Source organism: Cyprinodon variegatus, unplaced genomic scaffold, assembly GCF_000732505.1.
Source record: "Cyprinodon variegatus isolate N-32 unplaced genomic scaffold, C_variegatus-1.0 Scaffold739, whole genome shotgun sequence".
Classification (NCBI taxonomy): Eukaryota; Metazoa; Chordata; class Actinopteri; order Cyprinodontiformes; family Cyprinodontidae; genus Cyprinodon; species Cyprinodon variegatus.
In genome coordinates this window covers 105,389-133,382 of record NW_015151192.1, presented here as the reverse complement: position 1 = coordinate 133,382, position 27,994 = coordinate 105,389, and the positions used below count along the sequence as shown (strand labels likewise).

At 37.7% G+C, this 27,994-nt stretch overlaps 1 protein-coding gene across 1 annotated transcript in view; it reads right to left on the bottom strand.

Moving 5' to 3' along the window:
* Positions 1-7,979: 7,979 nt before the first annotated feature.
* The window catches only part of LOC107097986 (5-hydroxytryptamine receptor 2A-like), a 120,900-nt gene continuing 100,885 nt past the window's right edge, over positions 7,980-27,994 (bottom strand). Inside the window, exons 5-8 of the mRNA XM_015395403.1 lie at positions 15,192-15,355; positions 14,967-15,114; positions 13,174-13,409; positions 7,980-9,300 (exon numbers count right to left, since the gene is read on the bottom strand). Of these exons, the coding sequence (XP_015250889.1) occupies positions 8,731-9,300; positions 13,174-13,409; positions 14,967-15,114; positions 15,192-15,355 (1,118 nt within the window). The 3' untranslated portion in view covers positions 7,980-8,730. The remainder of the gene's footprint in view (positions 9,301-13,173; positions 13,410-14,966; positions 15,115-15,191; positions 15,356-27,994) is intronic.

Sequence of the window (27,994 nt, the reverse complement as noted above, 5' to 3'; positions counted from 1 at the left end):
AAACAATGGTGACGGTGCTGCTAATGCTATATTAACAGGAACATGGAAGTCAAATACTCATGCTTACCCTTGCAAGGATAAAAAAGCAGAGTCTGAATGAGCTGTAATTTTCTTTTCCTAGAAATGACTGGACCTGAATTCTAATGTTATTGCATCCTGTGACTGTAACCTTAAAAAAAGAAAAGTTTAAAGAGGTTAAAATCCTCCAAAGCAGCTAAATGAAATGCACCAGAAAAAGAAAAGAGGGTCACAGTTCCTCCTCAGTGAGTCAAAAAAATCTCCCAGTCTGTTATCAATAACACATGGTGACAGTCGTTGCCACCCAGGTTAAGGTAACCTGTTATAAGCATAGGCTGCTTTCGATAACTTTTACCCTCTTCATGAAAGAATTTGGCATTTGAAAACCACATTTTCTTATCTCAGATTATCCAGGTCTAATAAAATATTGGTTTGATGATCTCAATCATTCAAGTGTGACAGAAAAGCAAAGAAAGACGAAATCTGTGAAGAAGGAAGTACTTATTCCACAGCACTTTGTGCAAGCATTAGCAGTTTAGAAACTCTACTTATGGATGGAAAGGAAGGCTGTTTAAATCTTTAGCAATATTGATTAAAAAGGTCATAGTTTTGACAGGATTTTCCCCCTGTGTTTTGCATCCTAAATGTCCAATGGCCTGGACAATTACTGCACTCCCTTTCTTAGATCACTTTATTGGGTGTTTGGAGTTTTAACTTACTGGCAATAACTTCCATATGATTAAAGTCATGAGTTAAAAAATAACAACAAATACATTTTTAGAGTAGGCTAAGTTGTTAATATTGTATAGGCTTGAAGAAGCCTATGGATTACTGGGTCAGACTCCGATAATCTTAACAGGATATATCATTATAACATAATAGGTTTCATGTTACTGCTGGTTTTATTTACTGTGAGTCCTCAAAGGTCTTTAAAGGGGCAAAATATACTGGGTAAGTGTATGTAGAACTTTAAGCTAATTTTATAGGTTGTAGAGCCTTCTGTGCTCATCTGTTCAGATGAATCTAAGCATCTGTAGCAGAGGCCATCCTGCCTTTTCATATCCTGCTTTGCATGATGTTAAACTGTTGATTTTCTTTATAAAGGGCAAGCATTCTTTAACAGGACATTTTACCCCATCAGACCCTGCTGAAGATTACTCTAAATGTATAATGAGTCTGTACCTAGTTGTAATTTATGTTCCCAGTAATCCCAAGAGTATTTTTTGAGATCTTATCACTGCAAGAAGACATTAGTTTACATTATTGCTAATTGAGAAAATACTCAAATAAAAAAAGTCTCTATATGAAAAAGTGGCATTCAATTTTGTTCAGATCAACATATAGGAATTCTGACATTTGCTGATCAAGAGCATGGATGTCATATTAATTTGAGCCTTTAAAGATTAAAATCAAGCTTTTAAACAACTGTAGTTTTTTTTTTAATGTTTCCACTCTGGAATTTAGTCACCTACAGATTAGTCACCTACAGCAATACCAATGGTAAAAATCTGCTGTGACTTTTATGTCTTTAAGACAAACATGGAGCTTACTCTCCTCAATTATGAGACTATGCTTTCTGACCCAAAGCTTTGTTCTGCTTGTCAATCAGCATAGTGAAAGCATGGGGCTGGGCTTTTATTCTGCCAATGGTAGTGGAGGGTTTCACAACTTGGACAATATAATGAAGGACAACCATTTAGGTCTTCAGTTTTTCCCTCGGTTAATGTGTTCAATAGATAAATAATCCCAATAAAGGTAAAAACAGGTTTTGGTAGAGACCAAAAAGTTGTCAATTATAGCATCATCCCTTACATCTGAACCCTGGTGGAGGAATAAATATGTTGGAGTTTACCTGAATGTCTTTGTTTCTGTCGATCACACACTTGGAGGAAACTTGGATTCTTCCTGCAAACATTTTTTTACTCCGTTTCCAACAGACGGGGAATGAAACATTGTGACATATTAAAAAAGCCTCTGATCTTAAGTTCCCAATGAAGGAAAATCCTCAACCCTTCTGAACTCAGGCTATGACCACCCACCATTTGCTGACCATGTGCTAACAACAAAAAACTATAGATGATCTTAGTGTTTGGAAATAATGAGCACTGTAGATTAGCTCTTTTAAGATTGATAATCCTTTAGTTTATAATATCCCAGTCTTTCCATCTCTGACTGCATCTACTCTAAAGGCTGATTTATACTTAGAAACCAAGTCGTCTGCATGTGTGTCCCATGTGCCTCCGTCCATAATGCAGATACACTGCTGCTCCTCTCCAAAATTGTAGGTGACCGAAGACAGGAGGCTTCTGATTGGTCAAATCTACATCCGCTCTACATTATGTGTATTTCCTGTTTGGTACCTTACCTTGTTTGTTTTGTATGACGACTCGTGAAGATGGACCAGCTAGAAGAGCGAGGTGTGCGAGAACGCTGGGACCCTTTTTCTTTACCGGGATTCCGCTGTTTTTGGCCCTCATGTCCCTCCATTGTCGGACAAACTTGCCCCCACTTCCTCACCACCTCGGCCGTATCCAGACCCCCAGCTAGTTCATGACTGTCCCTCTTGCGTTGTTGCATGGAATAACAAAGCGCAGACCACACTTCAATATTGAGCATGATTTAAAAATATCTGTGACAAGGTCACTGTGACACACTGCTGTGGGAGGATAACCAGCCCTTAAGACCCCAACCACTTTAAACAGACCAACTATACCAGAACACATTAATTAAAGAAGTTGCAATAAAGTAGGGATTAGTTGAGATGTAGAACCCATGGACTTAATTCAGCCTGGTTTTAATAAGCAAATACCAAATATATCAATGAAAAATCATTATTTTAGGGCTGCAACTAACGATTATTTTACTAATCAATTAATCTGTTGATTATTTCTTCAATTAATCGATTAATAATCGGATAGCCAAAGGTTCTTTAAAGAAGATTTTGTGAAATTAAACTAGGTCAAACTTAAACTTTTCCACTTGAGTTCTGGATAGAGGGTATTGACAGACTAATTTATTTATTTTTTTTTTTTAACTTAAATTTAAAATGTTTATGGTTTTTGACAATCTTGTTATAGTTAAAGCTCTAAGTGGGTTGCTTTGTCAGCTAAAGGCATGTTTTAGAGTCTCTAAACTCCAGTTATCAATTAACCGATTACTAAATTAGTTGACGATTATTTCAATAATTGGTTAATCCGATTAATTGTTTAGGTCCTACATTATTTTATAAACTTCTAAAGTTCATTCCCAAATAAAGTTTATGCAGACCACAGTCATAATTCATTTAATGCTCTGGCTTTCTATAAATTGCATTACTACAATGCCTGAAATTCAGCTCATTTTTTCATTAGTAACATAATTCTGAACCAATAAAGAAATAAAATAATTCTGACTCAGCTAACACTCTTGTTCTTAAAAGTATGTATAAATATATAAATACATAAATGAATACTCTCTAACTTATTGATCTATAGCTTTAATTGCTTTCTTTAGTCTGCCACTTCAGCTAAAAGAAATTTAGAAATGTAAAAGTTTGAAACATAACTTCCAAGGCAATAAAGTTAGTATGTCTGGGAGATGTTGTAAAGTGAATTATGTGGTAGTGCTTTTAGGAATTGGTTCTGATTGACAGGACTTATAATTATGCAAGCTGCAGGGTTAGGAATTGATCAAAGCATGTTAACTTCTGTCTCCCCTTGTTGTTGGAATTTAACACATACGTATTTGCTCTTTCTGCTCAAAGTCAGACCAGACCTTCTGAATTAGTGGGTTTGATCGTCAGAACGCCTGTCCAAACTGCAATCCTGCCAGGCTATTTCATTTTAAATCACCGTCATCATCAGAGAGAGCATTAAAAATCGTAGCACTTTGATCATCTCATTATGTCTTCCTAAATTATTCATTTCCGACCAAAGCTGATAAATATGCAAACGTATCAGTGTTCCTGTTTTAATTCACAGGTTTTCAGTGTTCAACCTCTGGTTAGTTTTGGCCTGCAGCTTGACAGAATATCCAGAATATAACAGCCGAGAATCTCATAAAAGAAAAAAAAAAACCACAGAGGCCATTAATGAGTTGAGCTAATCTGCTTCTTACAGATGCAAACGATACAGAAGCTCTTTTCATCTGTCTTTTTGAGGCCACATTCATTCTTTGAGATCATCTAAATCAGATAATATAGGCAAAATGTCATAAAAATTTATTGCTATATTGATGCAGTGTATAAGGTGGACAGAAAATGATGTATCCTCTGCAAAGTTAGTGACAAAAAATACATCAGAAGGTGCAGCATGGTGTTTTATTTGGGATGTGATACTTTTTAAAAGCACGTTTGGCTGAAATTACAGCTGAATGATGAGGTTCTGTTAAAATATCTTATTTAAACCTTGCCATGTAGTTTTAATTAGATTTGTATTCTAGGGTTATGCTACGTTATTCTACTATACAAATATGTTCCAAATATGGCTTGTGGCAAACTGGATTTTCTACTGGGCTTTTTTCAAAGATGTCTGTCTTCCTTCCAATATTTCTTAAAGATCAAATTTGTGAAGTACTATACTAAGAATTTTCCCATTGACTAGTTCTCCCACAAGGTCAATGGGACATCATCTCTAAGTAATGTTGCAGTTATACTACAGTATGCTCCCCCTATACAATGCAATAATCAAAATTTTGTTTTTAACTTCTCCACAACTTTATCCCTGTGTGTGTGTGTTACTTGCAGAGGTAGGTATAACTTGTTACATTTACTCAGATACATTAACTTCAGTAACTAAAAAAAAAAAGTACTATTAGGAGTTTAACAGCTTTGTACTTTTTACTGTTAGTTGAGTAAAATTATGATAAATGATCACTACTCTTACTTGAATAACATTTCTGGCTACTCCATCCATTGTGAGTAACTTAACTTAATGAAAGCAAGCTTGTTTAAAATAAAAATGCACCACTGAAGGACACACTTTATTATTTTTTCTTCTCAAGGCTAGTTTAATAAAGATTTTTTCATGTGCTGAGTCAGCCATGTCATTTTGGGTTTGAGTGAAATTATACTAAACAGTATACCTATTCTAACAGAATGCATCTATTGATTTTATAAGTTTTATAACTCAAAAAAATATAAATTCTGTTGTTTACCAAATTAGCATTTCACCCTCAATTGAGTAAAAATATGCTAAACTACAGTAGTAGGCATTCAAAATTTCCCCACTTTCTTTGATGGGTCCTTGGCTGGTTCCCTACAATTCCTTTTTAAACATCAATCTTTGTGCTAATATATTCTTTCTGTCATGATTTGTGGACATTAATTAATGTCTAAAGAGAAATGTAATCTCCTGGTCAGACCCTGTATTTCAGGGAAAGGGGGGAGTTTGGGTAAAGAGATATGCAAGAGGGGGTCACTCCAGTGGCTGGAAGTTGGAGGGGATATTGCTGCAGTTGCAGGGAAGTGGGGCTGCCATTCAGCAGGGAAGGGCCATTTTGAATGGCTGCTACTGCAGTTTTACTTTTACCATATATAAGACAATAGAGCACTCCTTACTAAAAGCCACACCCATAAAGTGAAAAACAAAAAACAAAATGTAAATGTACATATATGAGCTGATATCTACTAAACTGTCTTACATCAAACCTGTAGGGGGAGCTCTACATATTGTCTTTGGAGTAGGGATAAGGAAGAAATGTGAATGTGTGAATTCAGGAAGTTTGTTCTCAATCATATCTGCTTATAGAAAGTTCTTGTGCCAAATGAAAAATAGCCCATTCTTTGTTTTCCTACTTTGACTTCTGCCCCCTGGTGGTTAGGAATAATCCACAATAAGGCACACCTTCTTATGCTCCCCTAGTCTGTGTTGTGGAGCTGGAAATGCAAATGTCTGGAACTGATCCCTGTACTGGCTTTTTACTTTCTGGACCTGGATTATCCACCACTGCTACTCTCTAACCCATGCATGACCAACGTTGGTCCTCGAGGGTCTCTGCAGGTTTTATAGGTTTCCCTGCTTTAGCACAGCTGATTCTGACAATTTTAGTTCAGCAAAAGCCTGCTAATTAGCAATCAATGGAAATCAGCTGTGCAAGAGCATGAAAAACCTCTAAAACCCTGCAGGAGAGCAGCCCTCGAGGATCGACTTTAGGCATGCCTGTTCTAACCACTCATTCACACAGACTACAGAATCTGTGCGTTTTTCGTTCTGTCACTAATAGAAGCCATTCTAATCAGGCAGTTATTCCCACCTGCTCTGTGGAAGCAAGGCAAAATGGATAGCCCCCAACCCACTCCACACCCAGTCCATTTTGGAAAGGTATGGGAACTAAATGAGTAAATGTCTAAAAAAGCAGAGGAGACGAAAAAGGAAGTCAGTCAAAGTGAACCAGATTATGTAAATTTCAAATAAGAAGTGATAATACACACATCAAGTGTGGATTGCTGAACAGCATATTTTAATCGTTAGTGTAAAACCTTATGCTACGTTCACAGCAGATGAGATTTGGGCAGCAAAAAAGCTCCTGCTGCTTCATTTTTGAAGCTTGTACACATGAAGGTCAGACGCGCACCAAGAGTATCCTTGATGCTTGAAGCGGATCCAGTAAAGCCAGATGTGTCTGATGCTTCTGCTGCTCCTGTGTTCAACGGCAGAGAGCAGCTTTGCTATATTTGCTGTGATAAGCTGGTAAAAAGTAGTTTTGATATATTTTCAAGTTAACCTCAAAACATTGTCCATGCAGTCAGTTCAGCAAGATTACGAACCTGCCTTAAAATATAATTTAGCTGTTGGAGCCGCACAGATCCTAACATATTGGCGGTGTGCTGTCACTGGGAATCGCTTCATCACGGCCGGAAGTAGATGTTAGCATTTTTCAGGTACATGGTACAAACTGCAGGCACCAGAATAATAAAAGCGAATATACTTTGTCAGCAGGTTTCAAGGTTTTAAGTTAATTTAGACATTGCTAAGCAGTTTCAGGGGAGTGATCATAGTGATCTGCATCGGGAGTGCTATGTCTGCCTTCTCCAGATCAGCTCCCAGATCAGCTTCTCTGATTGGTTGCGCCTCAGATGCTCAGAAGCTAATAAGGCGTTGCTTCAGCTGCTCATATTAATCAAGATGCGCTGCTCCTGCTGATCTTGATACGCTGCAGGGCCTTTTCATGCACCCCAACCATTGACTTTGTATATAAATCAGCTGCATCTGCGGTTTCAATTGCGTGCGGTGTGAACATAGGGTAAGGCTTTCACAGAACAGCTGCATTTAGACTGAAAGTTAATAATACTCAGACGGACAATTTTTTTTTCCAATTAGGTGACTTCTGAATAAATAGGAAAGCGTACAAATAATAAAAAACACATTTTCCAATATTCATGTCAAGGAAAATGTAGCTGAAAACCATTTATTCCTTCAATTTCATTTCACAATTGTTTCATACTCCTGTTAGTCTATCATGTATAATCCCATAGAAGTATGCTTTACTTCAATGTTGTTAAGACAAAAATAAGACAGTTTAAGTTGTGTGTAATATTTTTAAATTGGACTGTATAGGAAGCAGGTGTTAAATGCTGATTTGGTGATTTTATTCCTAGAGCACAGCAAAATGTTTCTTTTCTTTTTTTCAGTGACTTAAATCCCAACTAAAATGAAATGAATGATCTGGTACATAAAAGCATCGAATGAGCAAACAGAGAAATGGTCACTTCAGCTCTGCTCCAAATGAGTTTGTCAATTCCCAAGCTGATATAAGAAATAAAACAGAAGAAACTTGCATACAGTATTAAGATTATGAGTCTTAATTGATATAAATCCATGAGTATTTTGAGTGACTGTGTAAAAAATGAATATGTTTTTCTTCTAATAAAGACAATCTATAAAATAGTTGTGCACTCTATCAAAAAACTTTTTTTCTTTTATATTTTATTGATGGATTTCAGTAAAAACATTTGGAAGCCATGTGTCTCCAAAGTGGTTGTATTTGACAGCAGACTACAGGTGAAAGGACTGTCTTATTTTATTTTATTTTTTTTACTTTCCTTTTTTTTTTTAGCTCTTTTATCTACTTTGGTCAACCCAAGATATTTCCATGGCCACTGGGTGGCACTGTGAGTCCACCAAACCTGGAGGTGATTGTACATTCCTTCATCTCTGTCCTCCCAGGGAAACTTTCACTGCAGTCTTAGGAAAGTCTCCTTTGCAGAAATCTTCCTTTTCAGTCAGCTAAACAGTGTGAAAAGGTTCAGTCAGTCAAGCTTGACTGTTTCAGACAAGTGTTTGGTTGAGTTTGCTCTTGGTCGAGCTCGGACTGCATTTTCTCTCTCAGTGAGGGCTTGAAGTCGTGGTTTGACTCCAGAGGGATTGCGTATGATGCCTGGCTCTGTAACCTGCATCAGTGGGACTCCACAAGAGGCTGCTTGACTTCACACCAGGTGACCAGGAGTCACTACTTCAGTTTCTCCCTGCCTTAGGCATAAACTGCAACACATGGTTTGGTTGATGAGCACATCAACATCCAGGTTGAAACCTGAGGGTGGGTTTATGGTATGAACCTAACAATTTGACAAAGCTGACAGCGAACATATTTGGAATGTCGGTTTTTCTTCAACACTTTTCCACCCTCTTCTTTCTGGATACAAGTAGTGCACCAGAGTGCCTGCCTTAGCAATAGTTCTCAGGTGAAAAGGCTCAGCTGTGTTCAAACGAAGACAGAACAAGAGTGAGCATGCAGTCACACACTGCTCGTGTGTTCTCTGGGGGGAGGGTAGCTGATGAGCGACAGCTCCTGCTCCATCTCCGTTTCTGGCTCTGTCTCCGAAAGCATCCCGGCGTTGTGGCATTCAGACAGGCTCTGTGACACTAATCCGATTTGCGTCCCATCATCTGTTGTGTCCTCCGGGTCCACCGTCAGCCTCCCATTATCTCCCCTGCTGCCGTTACGACAGTTACTGTTGCGGTCCACCCCCGCTTTATCGTGGCTGCTTGGCAGCAGAGGGGTAACGGCATGCGACGGGCACTGCTGGGGTGCGAGGAGGGTTTTACTGCCTTGTCCTGCTGCATTGGCCCCGACATTGTACTGGCATCTTATATAGTTGGAGAAAGCCCTCCTGTAGGTCTTATTAAAGAGCGTGTAGACCAGGGGGTTGACCCCGGAAGAGATGTAACCCACCCAGACGAAAACATTTAGCAGATCATGAAGCAGAGACTCATTGCAAGAGCCACTGCACAGGACAAAGGTGACGTTGGTGATGAAGAATGGACACCACATGACAAGGAAGAGGAAGAAGACAATTCCCAAGACCTAAAAAAAAAAAAGAGAGGTTATTGTGAAGGCAAGGCAAGTTTATTTGTATAGCAAAGTACAAAGACGATTCTAATTGCTTTACAGTATATGAATTAAACAATAAAACAGGAAAAAATTAAAATAGAATAAAAGCAAATAAAGATAAAAACTGGAAAAATCAGGGAGTAAGACAAATAAAACAGTTGGACCGCAACTAAAAATACCTCAGTTAAAAGTTTAACTTCAACATCCAAAGGCAGCTCTAAACAAAAGGGCTTTTAACTTTGACTTAAAAGAACTAAGGCTTCCAGCACTTTTACAGTCTTCTAGCATTTTTTTCCAGATCAGTGGAGCATAGAAACTAAATGCTGCTTCTCCCAATTCTGCGTGTATTTGTGTGGATTTTTTAGGCAAACATATGAAGAAACTGTAGCAGTAATCAGTTCTACTAAAGATAAATGCATGAATGAGTTTTTCTAGATCCTGCTCGGACATTTGCCTTTTAATCCGGGAGATGTTCTTCAAGTGATAAAAGTCTGACTTAGTAACTGCCTTTAAGTGCCTCTGAAGGTTCAGGTCTGAGTCCATCATGTAAATGTAAATCCTTTTATTGCCCCACAAAGGGAGGATTCAATCTCTGCGTATTGACCCGTCCTCTTGGGGAGTACTGGGCTGCCTTTGTGTGGCACCCAGGGAGCAGTGTGGGGTTAAGGGTTTTGCTCAGGAACCCAGAGTGCAGGCTGTGGGGATCAAACCGCGTACTTGCAACCTTTTTCATAACACAAATGCACTGCTCTAACCCACCAGGCCAACACTCCCCATCATAGCACCAAGATTTCAGCCATAATCAAACCCTTGTTTGGTCAGAAAATTATTACCTTGCTTTGTTTTTAATTCAGTTGGAGAAAATTATGGCCCATCTACGTATTGATCTGTTCTGAGCCTTTAGCCAATGCTCTGATGGGTTCATAGTCACCTGGTGACTTTGTGATGTACAGTAAAGCAGTAAGACAAAGAAGTGGCAATAAAAAACTATTAGAATATAAATTTTAAAATTTGCCATATGCTCTTCAAGGTAAGGGATCCCCACACCCAGTGATTTGTCAGACATATGCCCATTGTTGGCTCTTTCTGCAGTAGACAGGGAATAGCAGCATGGGACACAAGCAGTTATGCTGTGGGTAATTTCACCTCTCTCTATTTGAGCTTGGATTAACTATTCAGCTTGGTTTGATGGGACCACATGGTCCAGTATTTTCTCCCTATCTGCATTGGTAAACCTTGGCCCATGACTCTGCCGTTAGCTCACCACACTTGATTCCTTGCTCCACTTTTGATAGATACTATTGCAAACTAGGAGCACCATACATGCACGGCACCTTTTCTGATTCTCCAATCCGATCTTTTCTTCGTCATAAAATGGCTTTTGACAAAGTCACTCAGTTTCTCACCCTGTTTTTCTGCTTCTAAGAAATAAATTTTGAGGATTTAATATTGACCTGCCATGATGAACAGATGCTGAGTTTATTCCCTCGCCCTGATGGTGGTCATAATATTATGCCTCTTTGGTGTCGGTGTATAAACCTTTCTTTTGTCATTAAAGAGGTACTTGAATTCAGTCCAGCTGCTCTCTGTGATTCTGGCAGCAGTCCAAGCTTTCTGACGTAACTCAAAGTGCCTGGCTGGATTTGATAGCATGTGACATGAAATGCTCTCCGTATTCTGGAGGAAAACTTTTAAATTCCCTGTTAGGAAACGTCAATGTCAGAAAAATTCACCTATCCTGGTTTCACAGAGAGGCAAATATATTCAGTAGCAGTGACAGCTCCAACATACTAAAAGACTTGTGACTGAAGAACCTGAGGGTTTTATTTTAAATTGATTTTTTGGGGGGGCTTGTCACACGACAGCAGATTTTTTCACATTGAGGCCAAAAAATGTTCAGTCGTGATGCTTTTTGGTGTTAATAAGTTTAACACATAAAAAAAAAAAACACCACAACCATGTCTTCAGAATGATTGTGCTGTTTGGTTAGGTGTAAGTTTTAAGAGTTTTTAATTAGAGTAAAAAAAAAATTGTTATAACCCCCCCCAAAACCGATCTTTAAGGTGTATAACAATTGGATTATACCGGCAACCAGCAGGTCTAAACATTGCAGATACAAGACAATGGAAATTTACCAGGAATATGTTTGGTGCAAATACACTGCGAAAACTTTGAAGAAATAAGTTCAAATTTCTTAAATTAAGTGTATTAACCCTTAATTTGAGGAGGTAAATAAGATGATTTTCCAATGGAATTAGTATTTTTACTCTCAAAATAAGATAATTAGATATAATATTATTGAAGTTTATTGATCTCACATTGCAGAAATTCACTCTATAAATCTTAACCCATCCACTTGGGGAGCAGTGGGCTGCTACTGTGTAGCGCTCGGGGAACAATCGGGGGTTAAGGTCTTGCTCAGAGACCCAGAGTGGCAGTCTGTGGGAGTGGGGCCCAAACCAAGAACCTCATGATTCCAACCACTAGGGCAATATGTAGTTGAAATAAGACAATGCAATTGTTTTTTTTTCTATTTTAAATGTAGATTATCTTATTTCATTGGCAAAGTATCTCTCTTACCTCCTCAATTCTAGCAAACACTTTAAGAAAAAATTACATATTTAGATTTATTATTATTTTTTATTTATGTAGTGACTCACTACACCCCATTGTGAAAACAAGACCTTCTAGTGGTTGTATTCTTTGAGATGCCTTGAAAACTACTTTGACCGATTAAGCTGGAAGAGATAAATGAGGGTAAATTCATCACTTGTGGTCTTTACTAGGGTTGTAAATTTCCAGTCTTTAAGGGATGATGCCCTGAAGTAAAATTGGGTCATTATCAGGACTCTGGAGAATATTAGCTATTCAATTTAGGATAATAAGCCCAGACACAGCTGTCAGTTACAAGTTACAAGATACTAGAGTGTATATAGGATGCTTTACCTGGAAATTTGAAATTTTATGTTAAAATGTGTGTGTTAGGGTTGTGCTACAGTTAAAACCTTACATTAGCCTGTCCTGCTTTTTCATCTATATTCTACCAAAAAGGGTTTATTTCAAAAATGAACCCTAAAATAAAAGTGTTGCTGTTTGTGTAACTTCCTACCTATTATTTAAGGGACCAGGAAAAATTGTGAATTACAAGGAAAAAAAGGGGTAGGGAAAAGAGACTGAACAAACTTTATATTTTTTTTTTCTCTTTAAATTTAATAAATGTGAATTTAAAGAGAAATATAAAATTATTATGTATGTACAATATCATTATGACTCATTTAAGAACCCCCTTCTTTTCAGTTGTTAAATTACCAACAGATCCATACTCTCCCTTTAGCGATCCTGTTGAAATATTTTAAAATCAAGCATTACAAATTATTTTCACAGAGATAATAGTAATAATGATAATACACAGAACAAAAAACAATAAGAATACACTGCAAAAATCTCAAAAAGTCTACAGACATTAACGTTTCTCTTATTTTTTTACTTCCTGTTGTATTGCTAACACCTGATTACACAAAAACTCCCATGGGAAGATCACATTTTTTCTGTTTCTTTCCTCTGCTCTTATATTGAAAAAATACTGCTAAGAATTCCACCTATAAAGACAGTTGCTTGTTTTGAGTCAATATTAAGGGATAAAGACCCAACACAACTAAAATCCTGAGCTAAACTGATGTCACAACTCCCACTGACTTCCATGATTTTTGAAGGATATAAAATGTTATGTTTACAAGTCGAGATTCGCTAAATAGCTACTACTAGTTTGTGTTTACAACATGGACCAGCAGAGCACACCAGTGTTTACTGGGCAGCCAGTCATCTGGATGCAGTTTTCCTACTCACCTTTGAGGCCCGCCTCTCATTTTTTATAGCTTGCATCATCCCTCGTCTCCCATGGCAACCTGATGCATCACTTCGGCCTGGCCCGGCTGCTGGAGAGCTGAGCTGCGATGCGGCCTCGGAGCTAGGAATGATGCTGAGGCTATCTGAGGTGGAGGCGCTGAGCAGGATGCTGGGCTCTGGGCTTTTCAGGCAGCTCAGGGTGTTTCGTCTGCTTTGGAGCGCCGGGGGCTTTAAATCTTTCCAAGGAAAAGAAAAGAGATATGACACACAGATTCATGATGTAAGTGAGGGAGTAAACATTAAAAAAAATGTAAAAAAAACAGGTATTTAGTGTTACAAAAATTATTTTATGGCAAAAACTTGGTATTAATTTTGATTTTAAACATAAACCAAAAAAAAAAACAAAAAAAAAAACAGATGTAGCTACCAAAAAAACAACAACAGAGTGTCTAACAACCATTGTTAGTATGTGTAAATCCCACTTCCTGTTTTTGTATGCCACATGAAAACAGTGTTCCCATTTTTTGGGGGAGGCCACCACACCATACAGTTTTATATCTAGATAAAGAAAATTGCAAACTGCTCAAACATGTATTTTTTCCTCTCAGTCATTACTGCTGTGTAATTCTCCCCACTGCAGTATCTTTTAAACTCTGAAAAACAGTTCACTGCATTTTTGCAGAGAAACGGAGGATAAGATCTAAATTTTAGGCCTTGGCGAAACTTTCAAGGGCTTTTGTAAATCAACTTTAGAAGAGTGTCTTGCTTTTTTTTGCACAACTCGAAACTGAATATTTTGCCCGATCTGTGCTCTTAACAGATTTTATTTTGTATTTTACCCCAAAGTCGATGCGTTTTACTTTGTTACCATGTCACCTTTCCTGTCAGACCAATAAAATTTCCAATGAATTGCTGCATAGTCCTACTAAAATATATCTGATGTCTATCTCAGTTAGACCTACGGAATCCCACTTGTGTAAAATGGCGTCTGTGTGATCATCCACTTTCCGTAAAAATTCAAAAATATCCACTGGCCTTGGTTTTCAAGATATGAAGATGTTTCGCCACCTCTCCAGGAAGCTTTCTCAATTCAAATGTCTGGATCCGCCGTGAGTTTGAGTCTTATATGGACAAGGCCTTGTATTGCTTGGAAACATGCAATGGTAACCGATGAATGGGTCGTTTAGTTCCATCGTTAGCCTGTAATATCTGAACCTGTCTATGATTCTAGGGGTTGGTCGTTAAAGGGGGGGATTGCCATTAAGGGGGGGGATTGTCTCCTGTAATACCTGAAACCTGTCTATGATTGTTAAGGGTCCAGTGGATATTTTTGAATTTTTACGGAATGACTATGACCTGGATGACTGAGAACCTTCATCAGCATCATCCACTTTGACTATCAATGGGGACTAGCTTTAAACGCCACAAGCTTATACTACATGATTTTCTGTGGAATGGGATGGGAAATCGGATTTTTTGTGTTCCGACCCACAAATATGGCTCACGCTAGGTTTGATAAAGATTGTAGGTCAATTTCTGAATTTCCCCATATTTGGGACTGGGCAATTCTGTAACAAATAAGTGACTCTGGTTGAATGCTTTTGGTTGTTGTCCCTCAAGAAGATGAACTTCTATCTCAATTTCCAGTTAATTTGTCTCAAGAATTTAGAGGTATTCAAGTAAAAGTGGTTCCCAATTATTAGTTAAAAAACAGTCATAAGTAATTTTATTTCCACTTTGAAAGTATCTTCAACTTTATGTCACATACAATAAACATTATACAATGTTGGTACCTTGTGAATCTGGAGGAGCAAGAGCATTGTTCTGCGGAAGGTGGAAAGGGCTGGCTGGAGGCTGCAGAGTGATTGCTGGTGTGCTCAAAGGCTGCTGAGAAGAAGACTTTGCTTCATACAGGAAGACAGTAGCCTGCCTCTGGAGCACCTGTTCACAACAGAAGGGAGAAAAGATAATGAAGCACATACATATGGCTTTATATGTGTTGGCTCCTAAAAGGTTACCTGTATGGTGAGGCAGTAAGTCACCACCATGATGACCAGTGGGATGAAGAAGGCCACAAAAGAACCAATCAGCATGAAGCGCTCTTCGTTGAGGACGCAGCTGCCATTGACAAAGACCTTGTCCTCATTATGAAGACCAATCACTGGAATGGGCATTGAAACGCCTAAAAAAAAAAAAAAAAAACAGGAATCAGATATTCTATTTGAAGATAAGATGTTGTTGCAAAATACTAGTTTCATCTACAGTTGAACATGGCCATGTAGGTATTGTTCAACAACAATCACACAAAGTTAAAGCAAGTTATAGCCTTGGTAATCCGGGATACCTCTGTGAAACAAGGCATTGATTTTAGACACACTTGACTTTGAAACAAATGGATTTTTTTGTAAAGTGAGAGCACCATTAAAGCATCTTCTGTGGTTAGTCAGACAAAAAAAAAACACCCCACAAAATTCTGTTGCACATTATTTGCAAGCAAAAAAAAAGAAATATGAGTTTGCTGACGATTTGGTAAAAGGCATTGCCAATAATCTACCTAAATACACACACATATATATATATATACATATATATATATATATATATATATACACACACACAAAAATAACAGGTAGAAAAGTCAGGCTAACATTATCTCCCCTGAAACCAACCCAGACACATTTATTACTTTATCCATTAGGCTGCGAAGTCTCTGTATTTCTTCTGGAAATGAAAGTAAATAATTATAACGCACAGCAGAATAACACATTAGGCAAGTAATGAGAGCTGTGTCTGAGATAAATCAACACGCTATTAGTGTTTTTAAAATCTATTAGCATTTAATGGATGTTTACGAAGGTGCATTTTTGCTCTCAGGGGGAACAAGCGAGAACAAGCCTTTGAAGGTACGGCAGGTTTGTTGACCTGTGATAATGACACTGACTAATGTGCCTCTTCTGATTTTAAAGGGTTTCTTTTTGTTCTTGTTGAAAGTGTCTGCTGGCCAGAGAAAAAAAGGGACACAGGAGTGAGAAAGGAAAGCTTCTGTTTTATAGCTGCTGAAGGTAAGAACTACTCAGCAGGCAGATACAGTCCTTGATCTGAATCATGCTTGATGTGAGGGCAGATGAGTGCAAGGTACATTGTTTGCCTTGGCACCGTCCTGCCCCGGGCAGCATGAAAATGCCATATAAATTTGGCACTAACCTAAACTCAATCATTAAAATTACTTCACACACATGCATACTCAAAATCTTGGGTATGACCTGCATCAAGCAATCATTCATATCAGCCCTTTTTAAGGGGCATGTAAGGCCACTGGCCAAGGGAATTGCTTTAAAGCCAAATTTCAAATCTAGTCTCACCTTAGCCTCTACAGAACTCGTTTTATACTGCATAAAATTACAAGAAGATAACATAAAATCTAAAGCAGCTGGATAGCCTCAGGCCCTAGCTGAATTGATATAGTAATTTAGAAAATGCAACTCATAATAGAAAAGCGCATAATGGGCTACCTCTGGCTATTTCATAAGGCAGTTTACAATGTAACTTCTGACAGTTGCACTTCCTGCTGAGTGGTCTAATTTGTCCCTAAAAGCCAGCAGATTTCATTTTTTTTTAGGTAATAGCAGCTTAATGCGAAAGCTGCAGCGACTCTGTTAATCCATAAAAGACACAATAAATATTAAGCTGACATGCTGGCTTTCTGGCTTCTCATGACATGGCTATCATAGGCTGCTGGAGTGTAGCAACAAATACAAATCTGCAGCATCAGCAGTGTGCAGGGGACCTAAAAAATAAACCCTCCCGCATGCACATTAACCCATGAGTCTCTCAACTGCTGACATGAATACAGATTCTTTCAAATGATAAAGCAACAGCCATAAGTGTCATTTTTTTGGTTCTGGGTATGCACAGCTATCTCTTATAAGCTGAAGAGTTTCAAAAGTGTAAAACCTAAACATATAGTAAACACCGCTTTATAAATAAATGAATAAAGTTACTAAAGCTACAAGTTACTAAACTTGAGGCAGAAGACCTGAGATGTCTGGTGGGCTGACACACTGACAACTGGTCTGTGATGTATTCTGGTTCTAAGTCATTCAATGATTTACAGATTAACAGAATTATCTACTGCAAGATATGGGGAGACAGTTTAAAGGCAGGAGCATTCTGGGTAAACTGTAGCTGTTAGTTAAAACACCTACCATGGCTAAATTCCATAGATGTGAATCTCAGAATCTCACCAGCTGGTTAAACCACAAAGAACTTGTTGTTCCACAACCTCTTCCCTTTTTCTACCTTTTCAAGAAGACAATGAGACATTGATGCCTGCTGCTGACACTGCATGGAGCTGCTGCCTTCACCACAGGTGTTTTTCCCTTTACCCTCTTCTCTGTTTTAACAGGGGAGATCTGGACTTCCAAAAAAAGGAGATGACAGAAAATAATGGGTTCTCCTGATAAGAGTTGATGGACAATCAGCAGGGACTGTCTTGCCAAACTGTCATCGAAAACTGCTATTACAGTACCACCGCTATGCTGATGAAAGCCTGGATGAAACCCAACTGGGTTTTTCTGGCTATTCTGCCCAGCTGTTTTCAAACTTTTTGAGATATATGTAACTGTGCTGTTCCTCCCAAGGGGTGCTGAAGCTTTTAGAGAATCTTTGAGAGAAACCCAACTTCTGCAGAGGTCACCCATTTTCCTGTCGAGTACCGGTTAAATTGAACCCCTGACCAGAGGGAACAATGAAAAGTATAGACTTCCCTTTTAGTCAAAATGCTGTATCTGAGCAGACCAATGTTAGAAGTAGGTATGATATTTACTCTTAATATAGCTTTGAATCACTAGCCCGATTGGATGTTTTTATTTCATTATGTGGATGATTTCTAAGTGGTTGACTACTGATCGTATTGTGTTTGCGGCTGGCTTTCCAAATTTTCCATTGCAACCTTTGTTTTGTGTGCTTATTTGAATTCAGTCGCTTGCTCCTTTTTTTGCTGTGAAGATTGGTTGTTTTGTTGAACTGTTCAGAACCGGCCAACCAAAAAAAAACCGACTTGTCTTTGAAGTAGGATTTAAAACAGTCCAGTGCCATACCAGAAATGTTGACCCAGTTTTCAAGGTGCTCTAATAAAATAGAGATATAAACAATGTTGAATGCTGCACTTAGGTCCAACTACAAACGCATTGTGTTTTTTTCCACAGTCTACATTTAAAAGAATGTCACTAAACACCTTGACAATTTCAGTCAGTCCCTGTGCTGGGGTGAGCACAGATGCCAGACTTAAAGATTCCATAGCGGCTGGTCATGATTAGGAAAGTTTTGAACTGTTGAAACAAAACTTGTACAAAACTTTCACTGATGAAAGACAGGTTTGAGATGGGCCTGTAGTTCGGCAGTAGTAGCTTGTCCAAGTTGCTTCATTTTCAACAGCAGCCTGACACCTGACAAAAGGGACATGTTTATTATTCAAGTTCAATCAGATGTCATGAAAAGCAGAGGTTTCATAATGGAGGATATAGGGAAAACATACAGCAGTCGGGAGAGCTTAGTTGGTGTATAGCAGAAGTGGGCAATGTCAATCCCTAAAAGCCACTGTCCTGCAGCATTTTCATGCATCCCTGCTCCAACACACGTTACACAAAGGTCAAATTGCCCCCAAATTACATCCTTGGCATGTTGGTAAGTTAAGCAGAGGCCTGGTCATTGATCCTTTATTTATTGATCAAAAACTGAAGGACAGTGGCACTGAATTTTTGGCTGTTTATTTGGTGTAATTAAGGAATTTATTCAAAATCAGTTCTTGTTGGAGAACTTCGTATGAATGCGTAGTGTTGTCCTCTTATCTTTTGGGTTTTTTCAGTGAAGTAGTTAGCTAAATTGTTGGAGGTGCTGGTTGAGTTCAGATGCTACAGTCACAGGATTTTTATTAGCCTGTCGACCATGGAAAATAAGAAATGATTTTTTCACCTCAGGGACAAAATATTCTCTTGAATTTTTCAGTTGTAAGTTATATCTACGAAGTCGTCTGCTGTTTTATTTTTAATAAATAATGCCTATTTTTTAAGTGGTAAAAAATATTGCAAAAATCGTAACAGTTAGACAGACGTGTACATACTGTAAAGGATACAAATTAAGGCAAGCTTAAAAAACCCTCCAAGTGTAACAGCATGTATTGCTACATCAGTGACTGCAGAGATCTTTTGCTAGATGTTTCATTGATAATAGTTCTGGAATCGATGCCTGGAAGACCTCTTAGACCTCAATCATAGCAGCAGGTAGAAGTGAGGAACCTTTGCCGGGGTCAAAGAAAAGGTGGGAGGAAAACATGGCTGGTCTGTGTTTTACAAAGGCATCGAGCTGTGAATAACTCAGAGAAAAAAAAGGACGAGACCTAGATATTATTTAACTGGATTTGTTTATGCTGCTAGTACTGATATCTCAGATCAGTAGAGTTTGGTTAGTTGGCTGTTAAATTTGTTAAAATAAATTTTTTTTGAGCATGTGGTAAAATGTACAGAGACTTCAGCATGTATTATCCCACTGCTTACAGTTTAAAACAAGATGGCTGTGAGAACGTCTTTATTGTGTTTTACAGCAATGTTTTATAGGTTTGTTGATTTTACAGGGAACCATTAGGATCAGCAATGCTGCAAACATTAAAACCCAGCATTATCTTTTGTCAGACTCCTCTGATTTTTTTTTTGCTTCTTTTTTTTAACAGTAAGGTAACTCCAACCTAATGAATTAAACAGTTTGTTGTTGAGATGTTGTCGGAAAATTTTGATTTCTCTTTTATTATATATCAATTTATCCTATTTACTCACTATAAAAGTTTTCACTCATTCTGTTTCACCTTGAAGGCCACACCATTCTCTGCAGGATGGTGTTTGTAGACCAGACATAGCTTCTTCCCATAAAAAAAACAGATTCTTTTTCAAGGTTTATTCACAACATGTTACTGTTTAACCAAAGTGTCTGTAATTTGTTTTGACTCGGACTACTTTTCCATTGTTGTACAGTAAGTGAGGGGGAACGAACGCTGCTCATGCAGAACAGGGCAAAATGCTGTGCCATAAGGGCTGTATGATGAACTGTTCTCTCTTTGCAAAGATAAGAAAAAATGTGCCAACTGAGTGAAATCCATCGATCTCCGTTTATTTAACTAGGGTGAATAGTTGAATACTTTTTTCCCACGACACTGACCAGGAAATGTTGAGAATTTGTTTGTGTTTCAGGGGTTTGTTATCTAAAATTTAGAAAGATGCTCTATATTTTGCTGTAGTTTAGATTGAAAAACTAATTAAAAGTTAAATTTTTGTTATTTTTTTTATACCTTGGAAAAAAAACAGGGAAACTCTAAGGGAAACTTTTTTACTCTAATGATTTTACTGCATAAATAAATTCAACAAAACACATTATGTTAATCTTTTCTAGTTTCCCCAGCTTTTCTAGCCTTTTAGTATTAATGACATAAAATCATAACTCAAGTATTGAAAAGATAGCAGCAAAAAAGACAACATGTTTGTGTTGCTCCTTATTGTCAAGAGTGTAAATATTTAATTTAGAACTGCTTTGAAGAATTTGAAAATAAGCTCCTTGGAGACATTGCAGGCATTTTAACATGTGAAAGATTTTGCCTGTGAACCGACAGACTCACAGAGCCTTGACGCTTTTTAAAAATTCGTCACAAAAGAGGAGACTTTTGTGTTCAGATTACTATTGGAGAGCCAGCGCCTCAGGCCAAATGGATCCAAAGACAGACAGGGGACAGAAGCAGCAGAAAGGAAAGAGTAGAAAGACAAAAAGAAGCAATCTGTCTGTGGTGAGTTAACAGACCAAATATTGGATGTTTCATTGCTGTATTGATCCATGTAAGCTCTCTCAGATCTCAATCATCACTGAATGCTTGTGTCCCTGAGTCTCTTGAGTAGTTTAAATAAAGGCCAAGAGGAAGTCAAAATTCAAAAGCTAAATGAATATTATCAAAGAAGTGCCAAAAAGCCTCAAATCAGATGAGCAGATGCTACACTTTATAGAAAATGTTTTAAGTACTTAAGACACAATTATATTCAATTTTGTCCCTTTACACCTCAACTCCATGTATATTTCCTGTCCCCTGCTAAAGAAAAGGATTCCCACAGCATTATGCAGCTGACATCAAGCGTTGGGAAGCATGGAGTCTTCACATGATTTGCACTGTTAGTTTCTCTGCCACCATTACATCTTTCTCCAAATAGTTGCTTAGTCCCAGAAACAGACTCTTCCTCTGGTTTCTAAAAAAACATTTTACCTTTGTTTTTTCCTTTTCGTTCTATAATACATTTTTTGCACCATGTTTTTTTCCCACAGTTAACATTTAATCACTGCTGCAATTTATGAAATGGAAATGTTGCTGCTGCTCATTCACTGTCTGAAATAACATTTTGTTTTGTATACACTGTATTCAAGTATAAGTTGTTATTTATTTATTTTTTTTTTGTTTGAATTAAACATACATTTATTATTATTTTTATTTTTATAATTGTGAAATTGTTTTCCTATTAACAGATCTTTTTTTTTTCTTAGTTTTTATTGTGGAATTTTTCGAATATAGCTCTGTAAATCAATGTTTCAGAGCTACATGACAACCCAATAGATTTACTTTCACATGGACAACATTATGGTTGTTGCCATGAGGTTCTGCTTAATACTTGTATATGAAACTTTATCCAGTCACATTCACACAATCCCACCTTTACATCCATACACACATCTACAAGCACTCAACAGGGACGTACACAGGGGCAGGCACTAAACATATTCTCACAGTCCAAATACATAAGCCACATTTACACTACCTTTTGGAACCGTGCCGAGATCGGTCCAAGCACGAAAAGCGAGATAACTGTTAAGCGTAAATGACACGCAAAGCTGAACCGCACTAAATCTAGTACTAGTTCATCAGTGGGGCTTGGCGTGTTTCAGTTCTGGCTCAGTTCTGATAACAAAGAGCGCATGAGCAGACCGCGTCATCTCCTTACAGTCAGGAAATTTCAGACATTGATAAAAATACAAACTTCCCCACCTTGTCACACGATTTCCAGTGATCATTCTTCTTAGCAATATGGTGAACCTCAACGTCTATCATTGTTTCCTGCATCTGAATCCGTGATTAGACTTTCATTTGTAGTATGCACTTCTCAAAAGCCGACTCTTTCAAGTAAATTCACCAAAGGCTGACCTTCTCTGCCCGACTCTCCGCAAACAATGAAATTAATTTCTCTGATCTGAGTAAGATTACAATTTCTATCAAAATCTGTTGTCATGTCTTATGTTTATCTAATACATATACAATAAGAGTTGTTATTTAAAGAGTTTGTTCCAAATGATCTCTTCACAGGAAAATAACCGGAGAGAGAAAGCTTCAAGTTGTAAACAGAGAGCTCCCATTTTCTCTGAAAAAGACCAAAACATTAAGTCTTTAATAAGCTTTTCCTTATGTGGGGATTTCTAAAGTAGAATGACTGCCTTGGGTTTTAATCAGGGGTATTAGAGTAAAGACAGGCAGACTCCTTGAATTCTGAATTCCTTTATTTTTATTTGTAAAAAATAAAAATAGTTCAGTTTTATTACTAAAGTCTGTTGATGCCATGCTAAAAAAAGCATCTAATGCTAATTCAGACATTTATTTGATAAATATCTCTGTGATTGAATATTGCCACAATAGCATGTCTCTTCACCTACCTTTCACTGTCAAATCTGTTTGAACACCTGCAGGGTGAACGTTACAAATGGTAACTGTCAGTTCTTCAATAGAATTAATCAAAATTTAACATGTCATAAACCGTCAATCTTTGACCCAGTATACCGAATAAAGCCAGCTAAAACATACCCTTCAGGGATCAATAAACAGAAAACGTCCCTGTTTTAAACAGCAGCAATCATGATTGGCACATTCCATTTCCTGCTAAGCTTATATAATCTGAGAATAATGACATACTTTCAAAATACTATCTCTTACTATTCCTTTTTAGCTTTCAAATCATGAGCTTTCATCACTGTTTTGAAGTAGCTTATCAGTGTATGTATTTACTTTGGCCTTACATAAAGCAGAAAAATTCTCATCAGTTTCCAACTCGCCCTTTGACACCAGTTGGATTTTTGAAAGACAACATAATAAGAATCTTTCTGCTGCCTGTCTATCTTAGAGCGCCCCAACCGCTGGTAAGACTCTGATATACAACCAAGATGTAGAGACTTGAGACCCAAATATATAACTCTCTTTCAACTTTTCCCTTTTCCTTCTGACAGGGGAAATAGGCATGGTTAGGTTACCAGTTTTTGTTTTTAAATTTAGCTATTTGCCTACAGATCTTTAAAGCAATTGTGGGTGAACAACTTTTTTTTTTAAATATCTTTGTCAACATGCAGCACCATATACTGTATAAGAACTTATTTTGACCCAATCATTGATTCTTCTTGGACAATAATGTATGCAATGTAATTATTTTTATGAAAACTACACCATAATCACACCGTTAGAATCCCATTGAGCTTATTAGGTATACTTTAAATGATTTCATTCCAAAAGAGTCAAAGCCTTAGCCTGATTAACCAGACTAAATGTGAGATTAAATGTGTAATCTGGCCCCGATGAATGGGACTGTTAATGAGAACAACCCGCTTTTTTTCAAACCATGTCTGTGCCTATTGGCCAACGCTCTGACCAATGAGCGCAACTGACTTTACCATAGGAAGCGTGACAGAAAGCTGGTGGGGGAGTGTAAACAAACAGCCTGTCTGTAAAACGGCGAATTCATCCTTCTTAAAAATGAATGAGCGTAGAGCCTCTTCCTGCTAACGTTTCAACGAAAACCCCAAATCCGATCCTTCAAAAAATGATTCCAAAGTTAAGTCAAACGAGAACTGTTCAATAGTTGTTGCCATCTTCCTTGTTGTGCTTTCTCCACACAGCTTTGTCGTCCCGCCCTCAAAACTTTGCATCCAGAAATTCAAAACACATCTCTGCGTTGTGATTGGCCCGCCAGTTCTAGGGCCTGCGACATTGATCGAGGCTAGACCACTCACAGGCCAAAATGATTTTGGCCGCTGGTGGGTGGGTCTAGTTCACTAGGCTATTACAGCCTGACACAAAGCAATATCTTGTTCAGCTATAGAAACATTTATTTTTTTAAATCCGTAAAGTTTATAACTTTTACAAAAAACTGATTGACTTGAAAACAAGGGCAGAGTAGAAAAGTAATTTTCTCATGAACTTTTTGACACACAAAATAGTTGCACTCAACCAACTGTTCATTAGATGTATTTACTGTAAGCTATAACTTATTTAAAAAAATGCGCTAAATAAAGCTTTAATGTTATTTGAAACAAAAAATACATTTAGAGCTAATTTTACATTATAAAATCTAGAACCAAAAGAAACACTGAGCAGGTAAATAAGACACGTTGCCGATGGAATAAGACAATTTACATTTAAAATACATACATAAAAAACAAACAACTGCTGTCTCTTAACTTCAAGTGCATAATATCTGCTTATGTTATCTCCCATCTTTTAAGGGTAAAAATGCTCCTTCCGTCGGCACATCATCCTATTTAACCTATTCAAATTCAGGGGAAATGAACCCAGTTAGACAAAAAGTGAGAAATTCTAAAAATGAGCTTAATTAGATTAAGTTTCAAAGAAATATATTTTGTAGTTAATGTGACATTTTCTAACAATGAAAAAGGGATTGAAGTAGTATGAAAATATTTAACAGGGTGGATTTATTTCAGTGAGTCAGTTTCATTAAAGGAGAAAGAAAATGTGTTGACTTATCTAAATCTAAAAAAAAATATCAGAGACTGCAGCTACATGGAATACTGTAAGGCTGAGGACATGCAAGACAGCATTCGCTGCTCACTGACAGATTTCCCGTGTGGCCATCATAGTCATCAAAGTCTCCAATGACATAAAAAGATTTCCTAAATTTTTCGCTACCCACTTTTGAAAGAAAAAAAAATGCCAAAAGGGCTCTGAAAACATGCTAAATATAACGTAAAGTAAAGTAGCTGAGCTCGTAACAGTGTTGTCTGTCCCCAGAGTTCATTTGCAAGCTGTCATCTGGCTTTTTATGCTGCTCTTAGAGTAATGGAAGCCTCTTAGCTGAGTAAACTTTCAGCCTATGTCAGAGGATATCTTTTGCTGTAGGTAATGATTAATAAAAAATCCTTACCAGCTTCAGTCAGCAAGGTCCTTTGCTTTTGTCGATATGTATATTCTTTCTGAACAGTCACAAGGCTTGACATTCATATGCTGTTTATACTCTGCTATAATTGTTTGGACAGATGAAAGTGTTACCTTCAGGCATGTGGAAACTATATACAAGAAGAAATCATGCCTGCGTGGGGCGCAATCATTCTCCCCTTGATATCTTGGGGGGAGTTTCATTCATTTGTTTTTCATTTGTCCTTTCTCTGCTAATCATACCAAGACTACTTTTTCAATGGTGTTACAGGAGGAATTCCAATGATATAGAATAGTTTCATCAGAAGATTATAAAGCTATAACATCATCATCTGGGCTTTTCACAAATTTATAAGGCGTAATAATCTTAGAGAATTTGAAAAAAATAAATAAATCATGCTGTCACCCTTATTCCACTATTAAGTAAATAAATAACTGTATTAATCCTAACTGACCTGAATAATAATTTTGTGAAAAAAACAAACAAATGTTATTTTCTTTGGTTTAATGAGTTCTTAAAATATAACCTGGTATGACAGTTGAACCCTCACTTTAGGGTCACATTGAAACACCTTAACTGTAAGGTTAGGGGAGCAAAAGGTACTCTTTAATGCATTGGGTAGGCATGTGTGTGTCAGTAAGTGCACTAAAATGTGAAAGCTCCTGGGTTTTAAAGGGCATGAAGCAACATCAATAGAAGCTTGAGGTCAGCTAAAAGGAGGGATAGCTGAGTGAAAAGTTTTAAAAGTCATCTGCTCCCGGTACACATTGAGAAACGAAAAATCCACACACAAACACACAATTAAGAAACATATTCATTGCCTTTATTATGGCTTGAATATTACTTTGCAGGAATTGCTAAGAGGAAAAAGACTTTGGTGCAGTGATATGACAAAGTTTATTCCTAAATTCTAAATAAAATATATAATTTCATATATATATATATCTCACTCTCAGAAGGAACAATAGCAGGAAGGAACAATTGAAGACTGTTACAAGTACCTCGAAATCCAACAAGCAAATGGCAATTTGTTTGTTCAAGAGGTGACAAGTAAAGCGGCTACGGCCAAATACCTCCAACGAGTAGGACAGGTCCTAAAGAGCCAGCTCAATGGCAAGAATAGGTCTTGGGCAATAAATAGCTACGCTCTGCCAGTAATTACATACCCTGTAGAAAAAATAAGTTATAACACATGAAAGCTCCTATCCTTGCACGTAGGGTACCATCAAGAAGACCCCAGGTGCAGAATGTGTAAAGAGGCCCCTGAGACAATCCAGCACATGTGAGGGTTGTAAGATGCTGGCAGGGAAAGCTTACATGGAATGCCATAATCAAGTGGCTGGAATAGTGTACAGGAACATCTGTGTAGAGTATGAGCAGGAAACCCCAAGGACCAAGTGGGAAACACCTCCAAAGATGGTAGAGAATGACCGAGCCAAGATCCTGTGGGACTTTCAAATACAGACAGACTGACTGGTAATGGCAAACCATCTGGACACTGTGTTGGTGGACAAAAAGCAGAGGATAGACATATCAATTTTAAGTGACTGCAACACCAGAAAGAAGGAACATGAAAAAAATAGAGAAATATCAGGGGCTCAGAAAAGAGCTGGAGAAAACCTGGAAGGTCAAGGCATCTGGTCTTTGAGGTACTCGGGGCAGTGGTTACAGCAGACCCCAGGAAATACATCAGACATCTTGGTCCAGAAAAGTGCAGTTCTTGGTACAGCAAAGATACTGTGCAGAGCCCTCAAGGTCCCGGGCCTCTGTATATATACATACACAGCCTGTTGACAACCTAATACGTGGTCATAGCGTAGTAAGTAGGTAAATCAATTCACCCAAACAATTGTTTCTTACTTAGTGCAACCTTTGTGCATCAGTTCGCACAGAAAAAAAAGCTATCCTACAGTATGGTGCCTACATGGAACCATAGGTCATGCTGTGGAAACTTTTATATTGTGAAAACATACATCGACTATTAGAAACAAATTTGGAAACTGGAACAGGTTCTTAAGTGTGGAGGAAAAAGAAAATCATTGACACCAACACAATCGCTCACACCAAGCATGCTTTTAGTGAGAGTGGAGATGAAAATTCTCTTTTAACAGGAAGAAACCTGTTTGTAGAAAATCTAGGAACCACTAGTAATCTTGCAACATTGTTTAGTTACGGACTGTATATAACACATAAAGCTCACTTTTTCAGTTCATTCCCTGTTCACGAATCCCTTGAATTCTTCTTCTCCAGCATCTGAATTGAACAGTTTAATGAGTACGGCATCTAACATACCCAAAGGCTCCATTTCGTCATTATCCCAGTCACTGTCACTACTGTACAAGTGAATACTGGTGCGGCTTTAATAATAATAATACATTTTATTTAACAGCGCCTTTCTGGACACTCAAGGTCACTTTACAGAAAATACAAAAAAATAAATAAAAAGAAAGATGAAAATACAAAAATACAAATACAGGAACATAAAAACAATTATGAATAAGGAAAAGAACAGTGTATTCACAGATAAGCGAGCTGGAACAGATGGGTTTTGAGTCTGGCTTTGAATAAGGGGAGAGAGTCAATACTGC